The sequence below is a fragment of the Colobus angolensis genome, unplaced genomic scaffold (assembly GCF_000951035.1).
Source record: "Colobus angolensis palliatus isolate OR3802 unplaced genomic scaffold, Cang.pa_1.0 Scaffold301, whole genome shotgun sequence".
Classification (NCBI taxonomy): domain Eukaryota; kingdom Metazoa; phylum Chordata; class Mammalia; order Primates; family Cercopithecidae; genus Colobus; species Colobus angolensis.
In genome coordinates, this window is record NW_012116278.1 from 4,544,702 (window position 1) to 4,557,290 (window position 12,589).

General features: G+C 48.5%; 2 protein-coding genes across 4 annotated transcripts in view; one reads left to right on the forward strand and one right to left on the reverse strand.

Annotated features, from left to right (window-relative positions):
- Positions 1-2,775, forward strand: part of HDHD3 (haloacid dehalogenase-like hydrolase domain containing 3) — a 3,690-nt gene extending 915 nt beyond the window's left edge. Inside the window, exons 2-3 of one of the 3 annotated variants that reach the window (XM_011950102.1) lie at positions 611-725; positions 1,669-2,775. In XM_011950102.1, the coding sequence (XP_011805492.1) occupies positions 1,845-2,600 (756 nt within the window). In that variant the 5' untranslated portion in view covers positions 611-725; positions 1,669-1,844 and the 3' untranslated portion in view covers positions 2,601-2,775. The remainder of the gene's footprint in view (positions 1-610; positions 726-1,668) is intronic. The other 2 variants (XM_011950103.1, XM_011950104.1) reach the window with 2 other exon arrangements.
- A 2,198-nt stretch (positions 2,776-4,973) lies between these two features.
- Positions 4,974-12,589, reverse strand: part of BSPRY (B-box and SPRY domain containing) — an 18,760-nt gene continuing 11,144 nt past the window's right edge. Inside the window, exons 4-5 of the mRNA XM_011950105.1 lie at positions 7,810-7,934; positions 4,974-6,598 (exon numbers count right to left, since the gene is read on the reverse strand). Coding sequence (XP_011805495.1) covers positions 6,072-6,598; positions 7,810-7,934 — 652 coding nt within the window. The 3' untranslated portion in view covers positions 4,974-6,071. The remainder of the gene's footprint in view (positions 6,599-7,809; positions 7,935-12,589) is intronic.

A 12,589-nucleotide genomic window follows, 5' to 3' on the forward strand; every position in this document is an offset into this window, starting at 1 on the left:
CTCAGGAGGCTGAGGCAGGAGAATCGCTTGAACCTGGGAGGTGGAGGTTGCAGTGAGCCGAGATCGCGCCATTGCACTCCAGCCTGGGCAACAAGAGCGAAACTCCGTCTAAAAAAAAAAAAAGAAAAAGCCATGGGTCAGGAGCCAGAACCCTCTGCTCTAGTCTTAGCTGTGCCAGTGTGACTCCCTGTGTGATTTGGGGGGTAAATTACTGCCCCTCACTGGGTCTCTGTCTACACACCTGCAAAATGAGAGGGTCTTTGGATGAGTCTCCTTAATTCATTTCCTGGACAGACTTCCTCCAAGGCTTCCCCAGATTCACCAGCGATGCCCCTCCCTAAGTATCAACTTGGCTGTACTTTGAACTCTGGCCCCTCAGGTTTCAAGGGGACAGCCTTGTCTGGGATCAGCTCTGTCTGGGGAAAGAAGCTGCACCAGCCTCTGGATAGCAGGCTGAGTCATTTGTTTCTTGTGCCTTGAGTCAGTTCTCTCATCGGCTCTCCTCCTAGGCCAGTGTTATTACCTCCAGTAAAGATGGAAAAGTTGGGGTTCAGAGAGGGCTAGAGACAGACAGCCTGCTCTGTCCTGTCTTTTCTCCTGTGCTGTACAGGTTCCCCAATTTTTAAAATCCAAATATATTTCATGGTACAGTGGAAGAACTGGCCAGAGAGTCTGGAAGTTTGGGTTCTGGTCCTGGCTGTGCCACTGACCCACTGTGACCTTAGGTAAGTACCTGCCCCTTTCAGGCTCAGTCTACTCTGCCCAGCAGCCAGGATATTGTTCAGATGATCTGCAAGTCCCCTTCTGTCTTTGACATCCCTAATAATGATAATAGCAATCATAATAATTGTGTCCTGACCTACAAGGTCCTGCCTGAGCTGGCCTCTGTCAACCCAAAGCACCAGACTCCTTGCCCTGCCTCAGGGCCTTTGCACTTGCTATTTCCACTGACGGGAGCACTCACCTACCTCTGCTTCTTGCACATTCATTCTTCTGATCTCCATTGAAACTTGACTTGCAGGGCCGGGAATGGTGGCTCACGCCTGTAATCCCAGTACTTCGGGTGGCCAAGGCTGGGGGATCACTTGAGTCCAGGGGTTGGAGAGCAGCCTGGGCAACATAGTGAGACCCCCACCGCCCCACCCCACCCCACCGCCCTGTCTCTACAAAAAATTCAAAAGTTAGCCGGGAATGGTGGCTCCCAGCTACAAGGGAAGCTGAAGCAGGAGGATTGACTGAGCCTGGGAGATCAAGGCTGCAATGAGCCATACACTCCAGCCTGGGAGACAGAGAGAGACCGTGTCTCAAAAAAAAAAATTAAAAATAAATAAAAAGAAACTTCACTTGCTTATGACATTCCCTAACTACACAGACTAGATGCGTTCCCTGGATTTATATCCTTATGGTATCTATTGACTTCATTGTATTTAAATATTTGTGTAGTTCTTTGCCTAATATCCATATCCCTGTTCTTCAGTGCCTGTAAATGCCACAAGGGCTGGAAATCTGTCCCATATGCTAGCAGCTAGCTCAAAAAGGTGCTCAGAAATGTGTTGTGGATTCAGTGACTTTCCTAGGGTCACACCATTGGCAGCACCAGAATTTGAACCCAGTCTGTCTGATGTCAGGGCCTGAGCTTCCACCTTACCTGCTGTTTTTTCATTCTAGGATCTTGTGCTGTGAAGACATTTCCCAAGTGCTTCATGTTAGCCAGCAAATCTGACCCACAAGGCCTGGAAAGAGGTGATTGTTAGGTTGTGCAGAGGTGGTCTTATCCAGCTCAGCGTCCCCCTGGGACCCACTGTGGGACCTGAGGCAGAACTGGGGTGGACTTGGCCTCCTCCATGGCACACCGGCTGCAGATGCGACTGCTGACATGGGATGTGAAGGACACGCTGCTCAGGCTCCGCCACCCCTTAGGGGAGGAATATGCCACCAAGGCCCGGGCCCATGGGCTGGAGGTGGAGCCCTCAGCCCTGGAACAAGGCTTCAGACAGGCATACAGGGCCCAGAGCCACAGCTTCCCCAACTACGGTCTGAGCCATGGCCTCACCTCCCGCCAGTGGTGGCTGGACGTGGTCCTGCAGACCTTCCACCTGGCAGGTGTCCAGGATGCTCAGGCTGTAGCCCCCATCGCTGAAGAGCTGTATGACGACTTCAGCCGCCCCTGCACCTGGCAGGTGTTAGATGGGGCTGAGGACACCCTGAGGGAGTGCCGCTCACGGGGTCTGAGGTTGGCAGTGATCTCCAACTTTGACCAACGGCTAGAGGGCATCCTGGGGGGCCTTGGCCTGCGTGAACACTTCGACTTTGTGCTGACCTCTGAGGCTGCTGGCTGGCCCAAGCCAGACCCCCGCATTTTCCAGGAGGCCTTGCGGCTTGCTCATATGGAACCGGTAGTGACAGCCCATGTTGGGGATAATTACCTCTGCGATTACCAGGGGCCTCGGGCTGTGGGCATGCACAGCTTCCTGGTGGTTGACCCACAGGCACTGGACCCCGTAGTCAGGGATTCTGTACCTAAAGAACACATCCTCCCCTCTCTGGCCCATCTCCTGCCTGCCCTTGACTGCCTAGAGGGCTCAAGCCCAGGGCTTTGAGGCCAGTGAGGGAAGTGGCTGGGCCCTAGGCCATGGAGAAAACCCTAAACAAACCCTGGAGGAGCCTCTCTTTCTCCACAGCTCTGGACTTTCCCCCTCTGCCTGCGGCCTTTGTCACCTCTTCTGATAATAAAGCAGTGAGTGCTGAGCTCTCAGCCTTGCCCCACTAACCAGCTCCTAGCCTCTGCCTTCCCTCGTTCTCATTCGCACCCTTTTCCACTAGGAGGCCTCTTCACATCCAACAGGATTCACAGAAGGCCCAACTAGCTTCAAAACCAGGCACTTTCAAACTGGGTTTTAGCAGCGGGGTCTTTTGTCATGGGAGGTCTGAAACCCCATTGTGCAAAACTAAAAACAAACTGAAAAACTGCTGGAGTTGAAGCAGAAGTCCTAAGGTCTCTCTTTCAGCTTCTGAAACACCCTCCCTCTGAAAGCCTGGGGTCAGCGCTTAGTTTGAAAAGCAGTGTGCTAAGCCGTCCTGTAGGGACACTGTCCATTAGTACCACATAGTATGAAGAGAATTTAAGCAAGGAACCCCGTAACAGTCATGAGAAGAAATCCTGTTGACATATGCCTGCCCTGTGTTAGGTAATGTGCTAAGTTACTTATATGCACATATAACCCTCAAAGCTACCTCGTTGGGCCTAGGTGGTTTGACCCCCACCACAACTTTACAAATGAGGAAACTGAAATTCAGAGGTTAAGCAGCCTGCCCCAGGTCACAGCCAGCATGCAAAGAAGGCAGGATTCCAATTTAGGCACATCTAAATCCAAAGCCCATTGGCTTGACCACTAGGTTGTAAGTAGATGGGGATGCTTGTCATGTGAAACATGGTACAGTGGAGATTCTGGGAGAATAGGGGAGGTGTCCTAAAGAATGTCAATCTCAAAGGGCACCTCTGTCGCAGAGACCAGTGTGGAGGTAGGAAAGTATGGGGAGCAAGGACTGGAGTGTAGGGAGTAGGTTTGGGGGGAGGGGGGAACAATTGGAGGTTGAAGTAGGTTGGGTTTTTCAATTCCTTTTCTCACTTTAGGAGGCTGAGGCAGGAGGATCAGTTGAGCTCAAGAGTTTGAGACTAGCCTGGGCAACACGGTGAAACCCCATCTCTACAAAAAATTTAAGAACTAGCCCAGTGTGCTGGCACACACCTTTAATCCCAGCCACTCAGAAGGCTGAGGAAAGAGGATCACTTGAACCCAGGAATTCTGTTACAGTGAGCTACGTGCCACTGCACTCCAGCCTGGGCAACAGAGTGAAACCCTGTCTCTAAAAAGAAAAACAACAAAAATTTCTCTTCCTGCCTCCCCACCTTCCCACACCTTTCTACTTGGTATTTGCTGGACATCTCTGTGCCTTGCCCAGTGCCAGGGGATGCCACACATTAAAAACATAGGCACACTCCTGGCAGTGTGTTCTGGTGCCAATAGCCCGGGAGGGCTCCAGAGTGGATGCTGAATTGAGTGGCACTGGGGGTGGCTTTAGATGAGCAGGGGGATGAGGAGGACGTTCCTGCAGCAGGCCCATGAACTGTGGAATGAAGGCTGCTGTGAGGAGCTGGGTTGGTGGGTTGGGAGAAGCATGGCATGGGGGCCTTCAGGTGTCAAGAAAAGCCTTGGCTTTGACCCAGATTTTTGAGCAGGGGCTGTGCCCAGGCAAAGGCAGGGAAGATCTCTTCGGGACTTGACCAAACCCCTTTTGGTCTGTCTTCCTTGGGACTGGCACCAAGGCCAGGCAGCAGTAATTTCCTTTTCTTTTTTTTCTTTTTGAGATGGAGTCTCACTCTGTTGCCCAGGCTGGAGGGCAGTATTGCAATCTCGGCTCACTGCAATCTCCACCTGCCAGGTTCAAGCAATTCTCCTGCCTCAGCCTCCTGAGTAGCTGAGATTACAGGTGTACACCATTATGCCCAGCTAATTTTTTGTATTTTTAGTAGAGATGGGGTTTCACCATGTTGGCCAGGCTAGTCTCAAACTCCTGACCTCAAGTGATCCACCTGCCTCGGCCTCCCTTTGAGACTGTCTCAAAACAAAAATTAATTAATAAACACTGGTTTTCAAACTGCTCTGTGGCTCCCAAAGAAAGTGGGGAGGGCTCTGCCTTTCATCTTCTTTGGACCCATGAGCCTGAAGTTGTACGTAAGATTACTTTAGAAGAGAGTTCCTGGATAAAAGTTTGAAGACCACTGTTCTAGGGTGAACTTCTCATGGAGACAAGCATACAGGGACTTGCCTTAGGTCTTGGTAACGTCTCCAGGCTCTCTCTGCTACAGTGAGCTGCCACCCACTTATTTCAAAGAATGCAATAAGGGTATGAAGACAGGCCAGCGTACAGTATACACCCGATTAGCAACAAAGAACATGGAATAAATCTTTAATGCTTTCAAGACCTTTACTAATGCCCACGTGCCCTGAGGTTGGCCCACTTGCTCCCTCAGCTCTTTCTGGCTTTAAGCCATCACCCCAAGTGTGCAGTTTATGTTAGAGGGGGCCATCAAGTAGGGAAACTTATCAGCTTCTCTAAGGGAAAAGGCCATCCCTGCTATTACGGGTGCGCACAGGCTGGAGCTCAGTCGGCAGGTGTGAGACAGATGCTGATGATGGGGCTGCAGTCAGGTTACCTGGAGACACGATCCCCTGGTCCTCTGAGGGCCTAGGCAGGACATGGGGGAGGACACGGTCCCCTAGGACAGAGTCCGCTGGCTAGGAGCAGCCTTTCAGGTTGCTCTTGTGTGCTAGAAAAAGTATTTTCTCTATGTGCCATGTCATGAAAAAGAAGCACTGAATTAATGGGATGCGGAAACTTTAGCCACAGGCTCCTCTGCCTGTGAAGAGAAGCACTTCTGCATGTGCAAAGCTGGAGCAGGAGGCTGAATGGCAGTGCTTCTCCAGAGACCACCATATCCACCCAAGTCACCTGTCCACCTACATTCACCTATCCATCTATCCATCCACTCACCTGCCAAATATTTATTGCATACTCACTATGCACCAGGCACCATGCTGGATGCCAGAGACAAAGTGAAGACACCCTCAGAGGGGCAGATGCATGGTGGATTTGGGAGACTAAGGCCCAGGGAATAGTGGGTTTCCCACAGATAGCCAGCATTCAGAACAGCAACCTCCAACCCTTTGAATGCAAGGATTTTTTTGCTTATCTGTGGTGGCAGATATCACGAAAATGTATAAACAGACTTTTTTTTTTTTTTAGCTCATCAGCTATCGTTAGTGTATTTTATGTGGCCCAAGAAAATTCTTTGAATGTGGCCCAGGGAAGCCAAAAGTTTGGACACCTGTGATTTACAGGTTGTGCCTAGATCTGAAAGAGATTCTCATCCCTCCTAAAGCTGCCCACTAGTTGTGGGCCTTGTTTCCCTTAGAAACACCACACACATCATTTGGGAAAAGGACACTGAGTAGAAACATGGCCTGAAAGGGTGGTGGGAGGTGGACCTGGCTTCCTACGGCCAGAGGTCAGCGGACAATGGAAATGGTCTGATCGGCCACAGCAAAGACTGGGAAGAGGGGCCCTGGGAAGGACCCATGATGGGTATAGAGCACTGTGCCGGAGGCTGGCTCATAGAAGAGCAGCTCCCGAGCCTGCAAGTCCAGCAGTACACCCAGTTGGGCTGGGCCCCGCAGCAGCCCCAGGGGCTCATGCTGCCCATTGTGTGAGAAACGAAACTCCTGATCATAGCGAGAGAAGACCCAGGAGAAGGCATTGTGGCCCAGACGGCAGTCACTGCCAGAACCCTTGCGGGGCAGGTGACCTGACGCCACGCCCACCTTATAGGCACAACTGTTCTGGACATTCACCATCCAGGCATGGAGCCCACTCTGGAAGGAGGTGGCAGCCAGGGCATTGGGCCAGTGGTCGAAGCGCTCCGGGCCATCTGCACAGGCCTTTGACTTCTTGGTGCTGAAGGTCAGGGTCTTTCGATCATCTGACAATTGCAGGAAGGGGCTGACTGTCCTCTCATCGATCCGTATGTCCTCTGTGCCTGCCAGAAAGAATGCTCAGAGTTGCCAAGGGCCCACCCTGCCCTAACCTGGTCCTGCCAGGTAGCAAAAGTTCCTCACCACTCATTAGCATGGTGACCTCATATCAGCCATTTACTTTCTCTGAGCCTCATCTGTAAAATGGGGGTCAAAATAGGACTTCTCACTGGGTGATCACAAGAATTAAACAGAATCATACATGTAAAGTGCCCAGCATGTAAGTGCTCTGTAAACTGTAGCCTTTATAACGATAGTGACTATCAGTCAAGACCCTCATCTGTAAACTCTGATAGAAATAAGGCCCAGAGAGGAAAAAGGGAGTTGCCCAAGTTTACACACTGAGTTGGTGGCAGGGGCAAAATGAAGACAAAGCATTTTGTTCCTATACCTAGCACTGATTATACTCCTTTCTACTTGGTCATATCTGTGACCTCCAGATTGGACTTGTCCTAGAAACACAGCCTCTGGGAGCTAGGAAGCATGAGATAAGCGATTTCTAGCAAATATCTAAACTGCTGGTAAATCAGGCATCATTTGATACCAGAATCTAGAGTAGACAAGCTACAGCTTGTACCAAAATTGTAAGGATAGTATGAGGAGGGAGGATTAAAACTGAAAAAAAAGATCAGTCTATTAACTTAACTATTCCACGAATTGTGCAAAGACTATCATTGGGAGAATGGAAGCTTCCATCTAACTTGGAGGAGGCCTGCTCTGGAGAACCCCTGTGCTAAGCTGGAATTCCTGGAGGCAGAAGACCATGTCAGTTTACCTCTGTGGCCCCAGCATGCGGCACAGGGTGAGGCCCACAGTTGGTCTGAGTCAGTGTGTGTAAAGTGAGTAAGTGAGGCAAATCAGGCAGCTTAATTCTTGGTCTAGATGTTCTTCAGTTGGCCATCAATTATATCTTCTTAAAGAGAAACCCCAGGTTTCCAATAAATAATACTGAGCTGCCCTAGTAGGTCAGGATATAAGGAAGACATGACTTGTAGGAATGAGATTCATCTTTGACCCAACCACAGAACATGTTAGTCTGGAAATGGGCAGGACTTGGCCCAGCTGCCCCAGGCCTGTCTGGAACCTTGACCCTACTGACCAGCCTGCATCCAGGATGACTTGTTTAAGCTACCAGGAGTTCACTCCAGGAGTGAACCCCAGACAGACAGACAGAAGCCCAGTTGTCCTAATGGTCCTGGGCTCTATTGCTGCTAACCTGAGAGAGACCCGAGAACCGCCGTTGCCCAGAGTTGGGTCAGTAGTGGGCTCCGAGTGCACTTCTCATTAAAGTTCAACATTTCCGACTCCTGGGGATCCAAAATGCCCTCTGCTTCTTCGGTCCTTATATGGGGAAAAACAGAGACAGAGATTCAGGATGGTTCTGGAAATATATCTGGATCAATATGGGATGAAGAGAAGAACAGAAGTAAAATCCTCCTATCCAGGTGACACCAAGATTGGCAGCTAGGGCCAGGTGCAGTGGCTCACCCCTGTGACCCTAGCACTTTGGGAGGCCGGAGGTGGGAGAGGATTGCTTGAGCCCAGGAGTTTGAGACCAGCATGGGAAACATAATGAGACTCCATCTCTACAAAAAATTTAAAAATTAGCTGGGCATGGTGAGGCATGCACCTGTAGTCCCAGCTACTTGGGAGGCTGAGGTGGTAGAATTGCTTGAGCCCAGGAGTTCAAGGCTGCAGTGAGCCAAGATCATGCCACTGCACTCCAGCCTTGGTGACAGAGTGATACCCTGTCTCAAAAAAAAAAAAAGAATGGCATCCAGGCCCCAAACAGGGGCTTGGGCCCAAAGGCAAGGTGGCCATTTCCCCTGTTTCCCCCCAGAAACCTTAATTTTAGCAAAGCTGGTGGACAGTTTACAGGGAGATGTATTCTTGGTGCTAGTATTAGAAATTGAAGGTGGTGTGCTCTGCAGAGGAAGCAATTTGCCAGAGTCCCTCAGTAAGTTAATGGCAGAGCTGGGGCTAAGACCTGGGCCTCTGGAACCCCTGCACGATAGTCTTTCTACTCCAACATCTTGCCCTTGCCTGGAAAATATCTCACCTGCCTCTCAGACCTGTTGGGGCAGTCATGTTTCCCTGGGTTTTGTCAGAAGGTACAGCCACTCCTCTACTTTAAAAATGCAAACACCTGAGGAGTCCACAAAGGAAAGCGCCATCAGTTATCACCCCAGCCACAAATGAATCATGGCACTGTGCTCTTAATAACTCTCTCCTCAGCTCACAATGGGGCCTGGGTTTTGCTGGAGAGGTAATTTGGGACAATATGATGCCTAGGGGTTGAAAACTGCCACGTATCAGCAGCGAGGCCCTGGGCTTGCTGTTTTCTCACATTTCCTTTGCTATAACCTGGGAGACAGTGGTTATCTGATTTGACAGGACAGAACGGATTCAGAGCTAAAAAGGGGAGCTGTATTCAAGTCCTTCCTGCATGCAAAAATAGAACAAAGCTGGAATGAAGCTCAGACAGCATTCAACATATTTTTTTCCTTGACCTGGAGTGAAATCTCAAAGGAATATAGGGCAAAGTAGGAGTTTACCATGGAGCTCTGCAGCCTTTTGACCCAGGTGCTGAGAAAGACCTTTCCTACTGCCTCCAATCCTGAAGATGGCTTTGAGATCAGGCAGTGGTTCTGAGTACACACACTCTCTCCCCATATCTCATGGCTTTGCCTATAAATGGAGTGAGGAAACAGGGGTGGGGCATATACCCTGATGGCTCTTTGCAAGACTGTCACTGACTGTTCTGTCTTGGGAAGCATGAGGTGAATAGAGCCTTAGAAATGCTGGGAGCAAGCTTAGTAACAAAGGCTCTTTGTGGTCAGGACAACAGAGGGTCTATTGCCATCTTCTCAGAACGCAGGAGCTCCAGCCAACAGGTGGGTAAGAAAGAGGAGCTGATGTCAGCAGTGCTAAGCTGTCATCCAAGGGCAAATCTGAAGCTGAACATAGAGAGTAAAGTCTACAGCAAACCACCTGGGCTAGATGCCCTATGGTACCGAAGACAAAACTCATGGCCTCAAAGGGGTGGAAATGAAACAGGGCCTGAACACAGCATGCCCCGGCCAGGATCAGAACACCCAGACGGTGCAGCAGGATCTGCTGCAGTGTCCGGTCAGAGTTGAGCCCGGCCATGAGCGTGGAAACACCAGAGCCAACAAGGCACTTCTCAGATAAGTGAGTTTCCAGCTAGATGGGGCTTGACAACTTTTGAACACAGTACTTTGAGAGTATATTCCCTCAGCCTGGGGGCATAAAGAACATACAGACAAATCTGGAACTCTATGGATAGGCCTGTCAATAGTAGTATGGGCTTTGCAATGCCCAGACAACTTTGTATGTATTGTAGGATTGAGCAAATATTGTTGTTGGGGGCTGCAGTCCTCACTGTAAAATAATAAAGGGTACAAATGTAGAAAGGGAGAGGGCAAAGGAAAAACCTTGAGGTGTTACATTGGAATTAGAAGTTGTGATATGGGCTGGGCATGGTGGCTTATGCCTGTAATCCCAGCACTTTGGGAGACTGAGGCAGGAGGATCACTTGAGGTCAGGAGTTTGAGACCAGCCTGGCTAATATGGTGAAACCTTGTCTCCGCTAAAATTACAAAAATTAGCTGGGTGTGGTGACACATGCTTGTAATCCCAGCTACTTGGCAGGCTGAGGCAGGAGAATCGCTTGGACCCAAGAGGTAGAGGTTGCAGTGAGGCAAGATTGTGCCACTGAGCAATAGAGCAAGACTCAGTTTCAAAAAAAAAAAATGAAGCTGTGATACAAACTCATGCATCAAACAGCTACACACACACATGCTCTCTCTCTCTCTCTCTCTCTCTCTTCCTAGTTCCATCTGCTATACACTGAGTGAGGCCTGGAAGCGAGGTCACTGAGTACCCTTAATGCTCAGATCTTGGTTTCTAAATATCATTCTCCACTAAAAACAACCAGGTCCCCTGGAGAAGTAGCTGATTCAGGGGCAGGAAAAGTACAAGTTGAGCTGGGGTTTTCTTCTTGTGCTTCTTGTGCCAGAGAGCAAGGAAGTGCTCAAAGAATGATGGGAACTTTTCAAAAGGACACAGGGTCCAGTTTGAAGGGGTTTCTCCTGGCCAAATCTGGGACAGTCTGAATGTCAAAATTAGTAATTACAGTGACAGATTATAACTGAATAAAATAAGAATCCATGAGTCTGTATTAATATTGAATAAGAGAACAAACAAGCAAATAAATAAAGGAATAATTCAGGCAGGAGTGACCAATGGTTGCTAAACTATTGGGAGAAAGTCTGAAGGGACACAGGATATATATGCACAAAGTGTCTCCTCACAGACTGCTTAGTAATTATAAAAGGAAAAGTGTAACTTTATAATGAGGAAACCTAGTAGACATCACCTTATCCAAGTGCTCAAAATGGACATCCTTGATAACGGACAAAGGGACATCATGTGCCCCCAGATATGATGAACTGAAGACACATCACTTATGAGGTATTCCTGCTAAAAATGTATAACTTGAATCTAATCATAAGGTAACATCAGATAAACCCAACTGAGGGAGATCCTATAAACTGGCCTTGACCTTGACTCTTTAAAAATGTTTAAAAAAAAAAAAAAAAAGCTAAGGAATTATTCTAGACTTAAAAAGACCAGCTGAATTAGGAAAACAAAATAAAACACTGTTAAGAACATTTGCACAATTGGAAACAGTCGGATATGGACTGTGTATTAGATTATAGTATTATATCAATGTTAAATTTCCTCAATTTACACCGGGGTTATGTAAGGGAATGTCTTTGTTTCTAGGAGAAACATGCCGAAGTATTTTGAAAGAAAAGTTCACGTTTTCTGGAATTCACCCTCAAACAGACCATAAAAAAATAAGTTTCTAACATATATACTAGATAGATAAATAGGAAGACAGAGAGAACGAGCGACAATGAATGTGGCAAAATATCAACAATTAATATTTTCTAGGTGAAGCTCATTATACTACCTTTGCAACTTTTTTCTAAGTTTGAAATCATTTGAATAAAAAATTAAAGATCAATTTTAAAAACTCAGATCAGCTTGGGCCGGGCGCGGTGGCTCAAGCCTGTAATCCCAGCACTTTGGGAGGCCGAGACGGGCGGATCACGAGGTCAGGAGATCGAGACCATCCTGGCTAACATGGTGAAACCCCGTCTCTACTAAAAAATACAAAAAACTAGCCGGGCGAGGTGGCGGGCGCCTGTAGTCCCAGCTACACGGGAGGCTGAGGCAGGAGAATGGCGTGAACCCGGGAGGCGGAGCTTGCAGTGAGCTGAGATCTGGCCACTGCACTCCAGCCCGGGCAACAGAGCGAGACTCTGTCTCAAAAAAAAAAAAAAAAAAAAAAAAAAAAAAAAACTCAGATCAGCTTGATATTAAGGATACACTGTATTAAAGGAAGATGATGAAGATAAAGGAGATAGAGAAGATGGGCAGAAGTGTGAAAAGATTGTACAAGGAGAGAAGCGAGAACAAGCCAAGCATGCATTAGGAGACAGTAAAATAAATATGATCCATCTACACTGTGCAATACTTCACAAACTTTCAAAAAACGGACGTGAATCTAAATGTGCTGACGTGGAAAGATGTCCCAGATAGCCTAACAAGTTTCACAACAATAGGTATAACATGATCCTATCTGTGTTAATTTTTTTGGTTTTTTTTGAGATAGGGTTTCAGTTCCATCACCCAGACTGGAGTGCAGTCACAGGCTCTCAGCTCACTATAACCTCTGCCTCCTGGACTCAAGCGATCCTCCTGCCTCAGCTTCCCCAATAACTGGGATGACATGCGTGTGCCACTGCACCCAGCTAATTTTTGTTTTTTTTTGTTTTTTTTTGAGACGGAGTCTCGCTCTGTCTCCCGGGCTGGAGTGCAGTGGCCAGAGCTCAGCTCACTGCAAGCTCCGCCTCCCGGGTTTACGCCATTCTCCTGCCTCAGCCTCCCAAGTAGCTGGGACTACA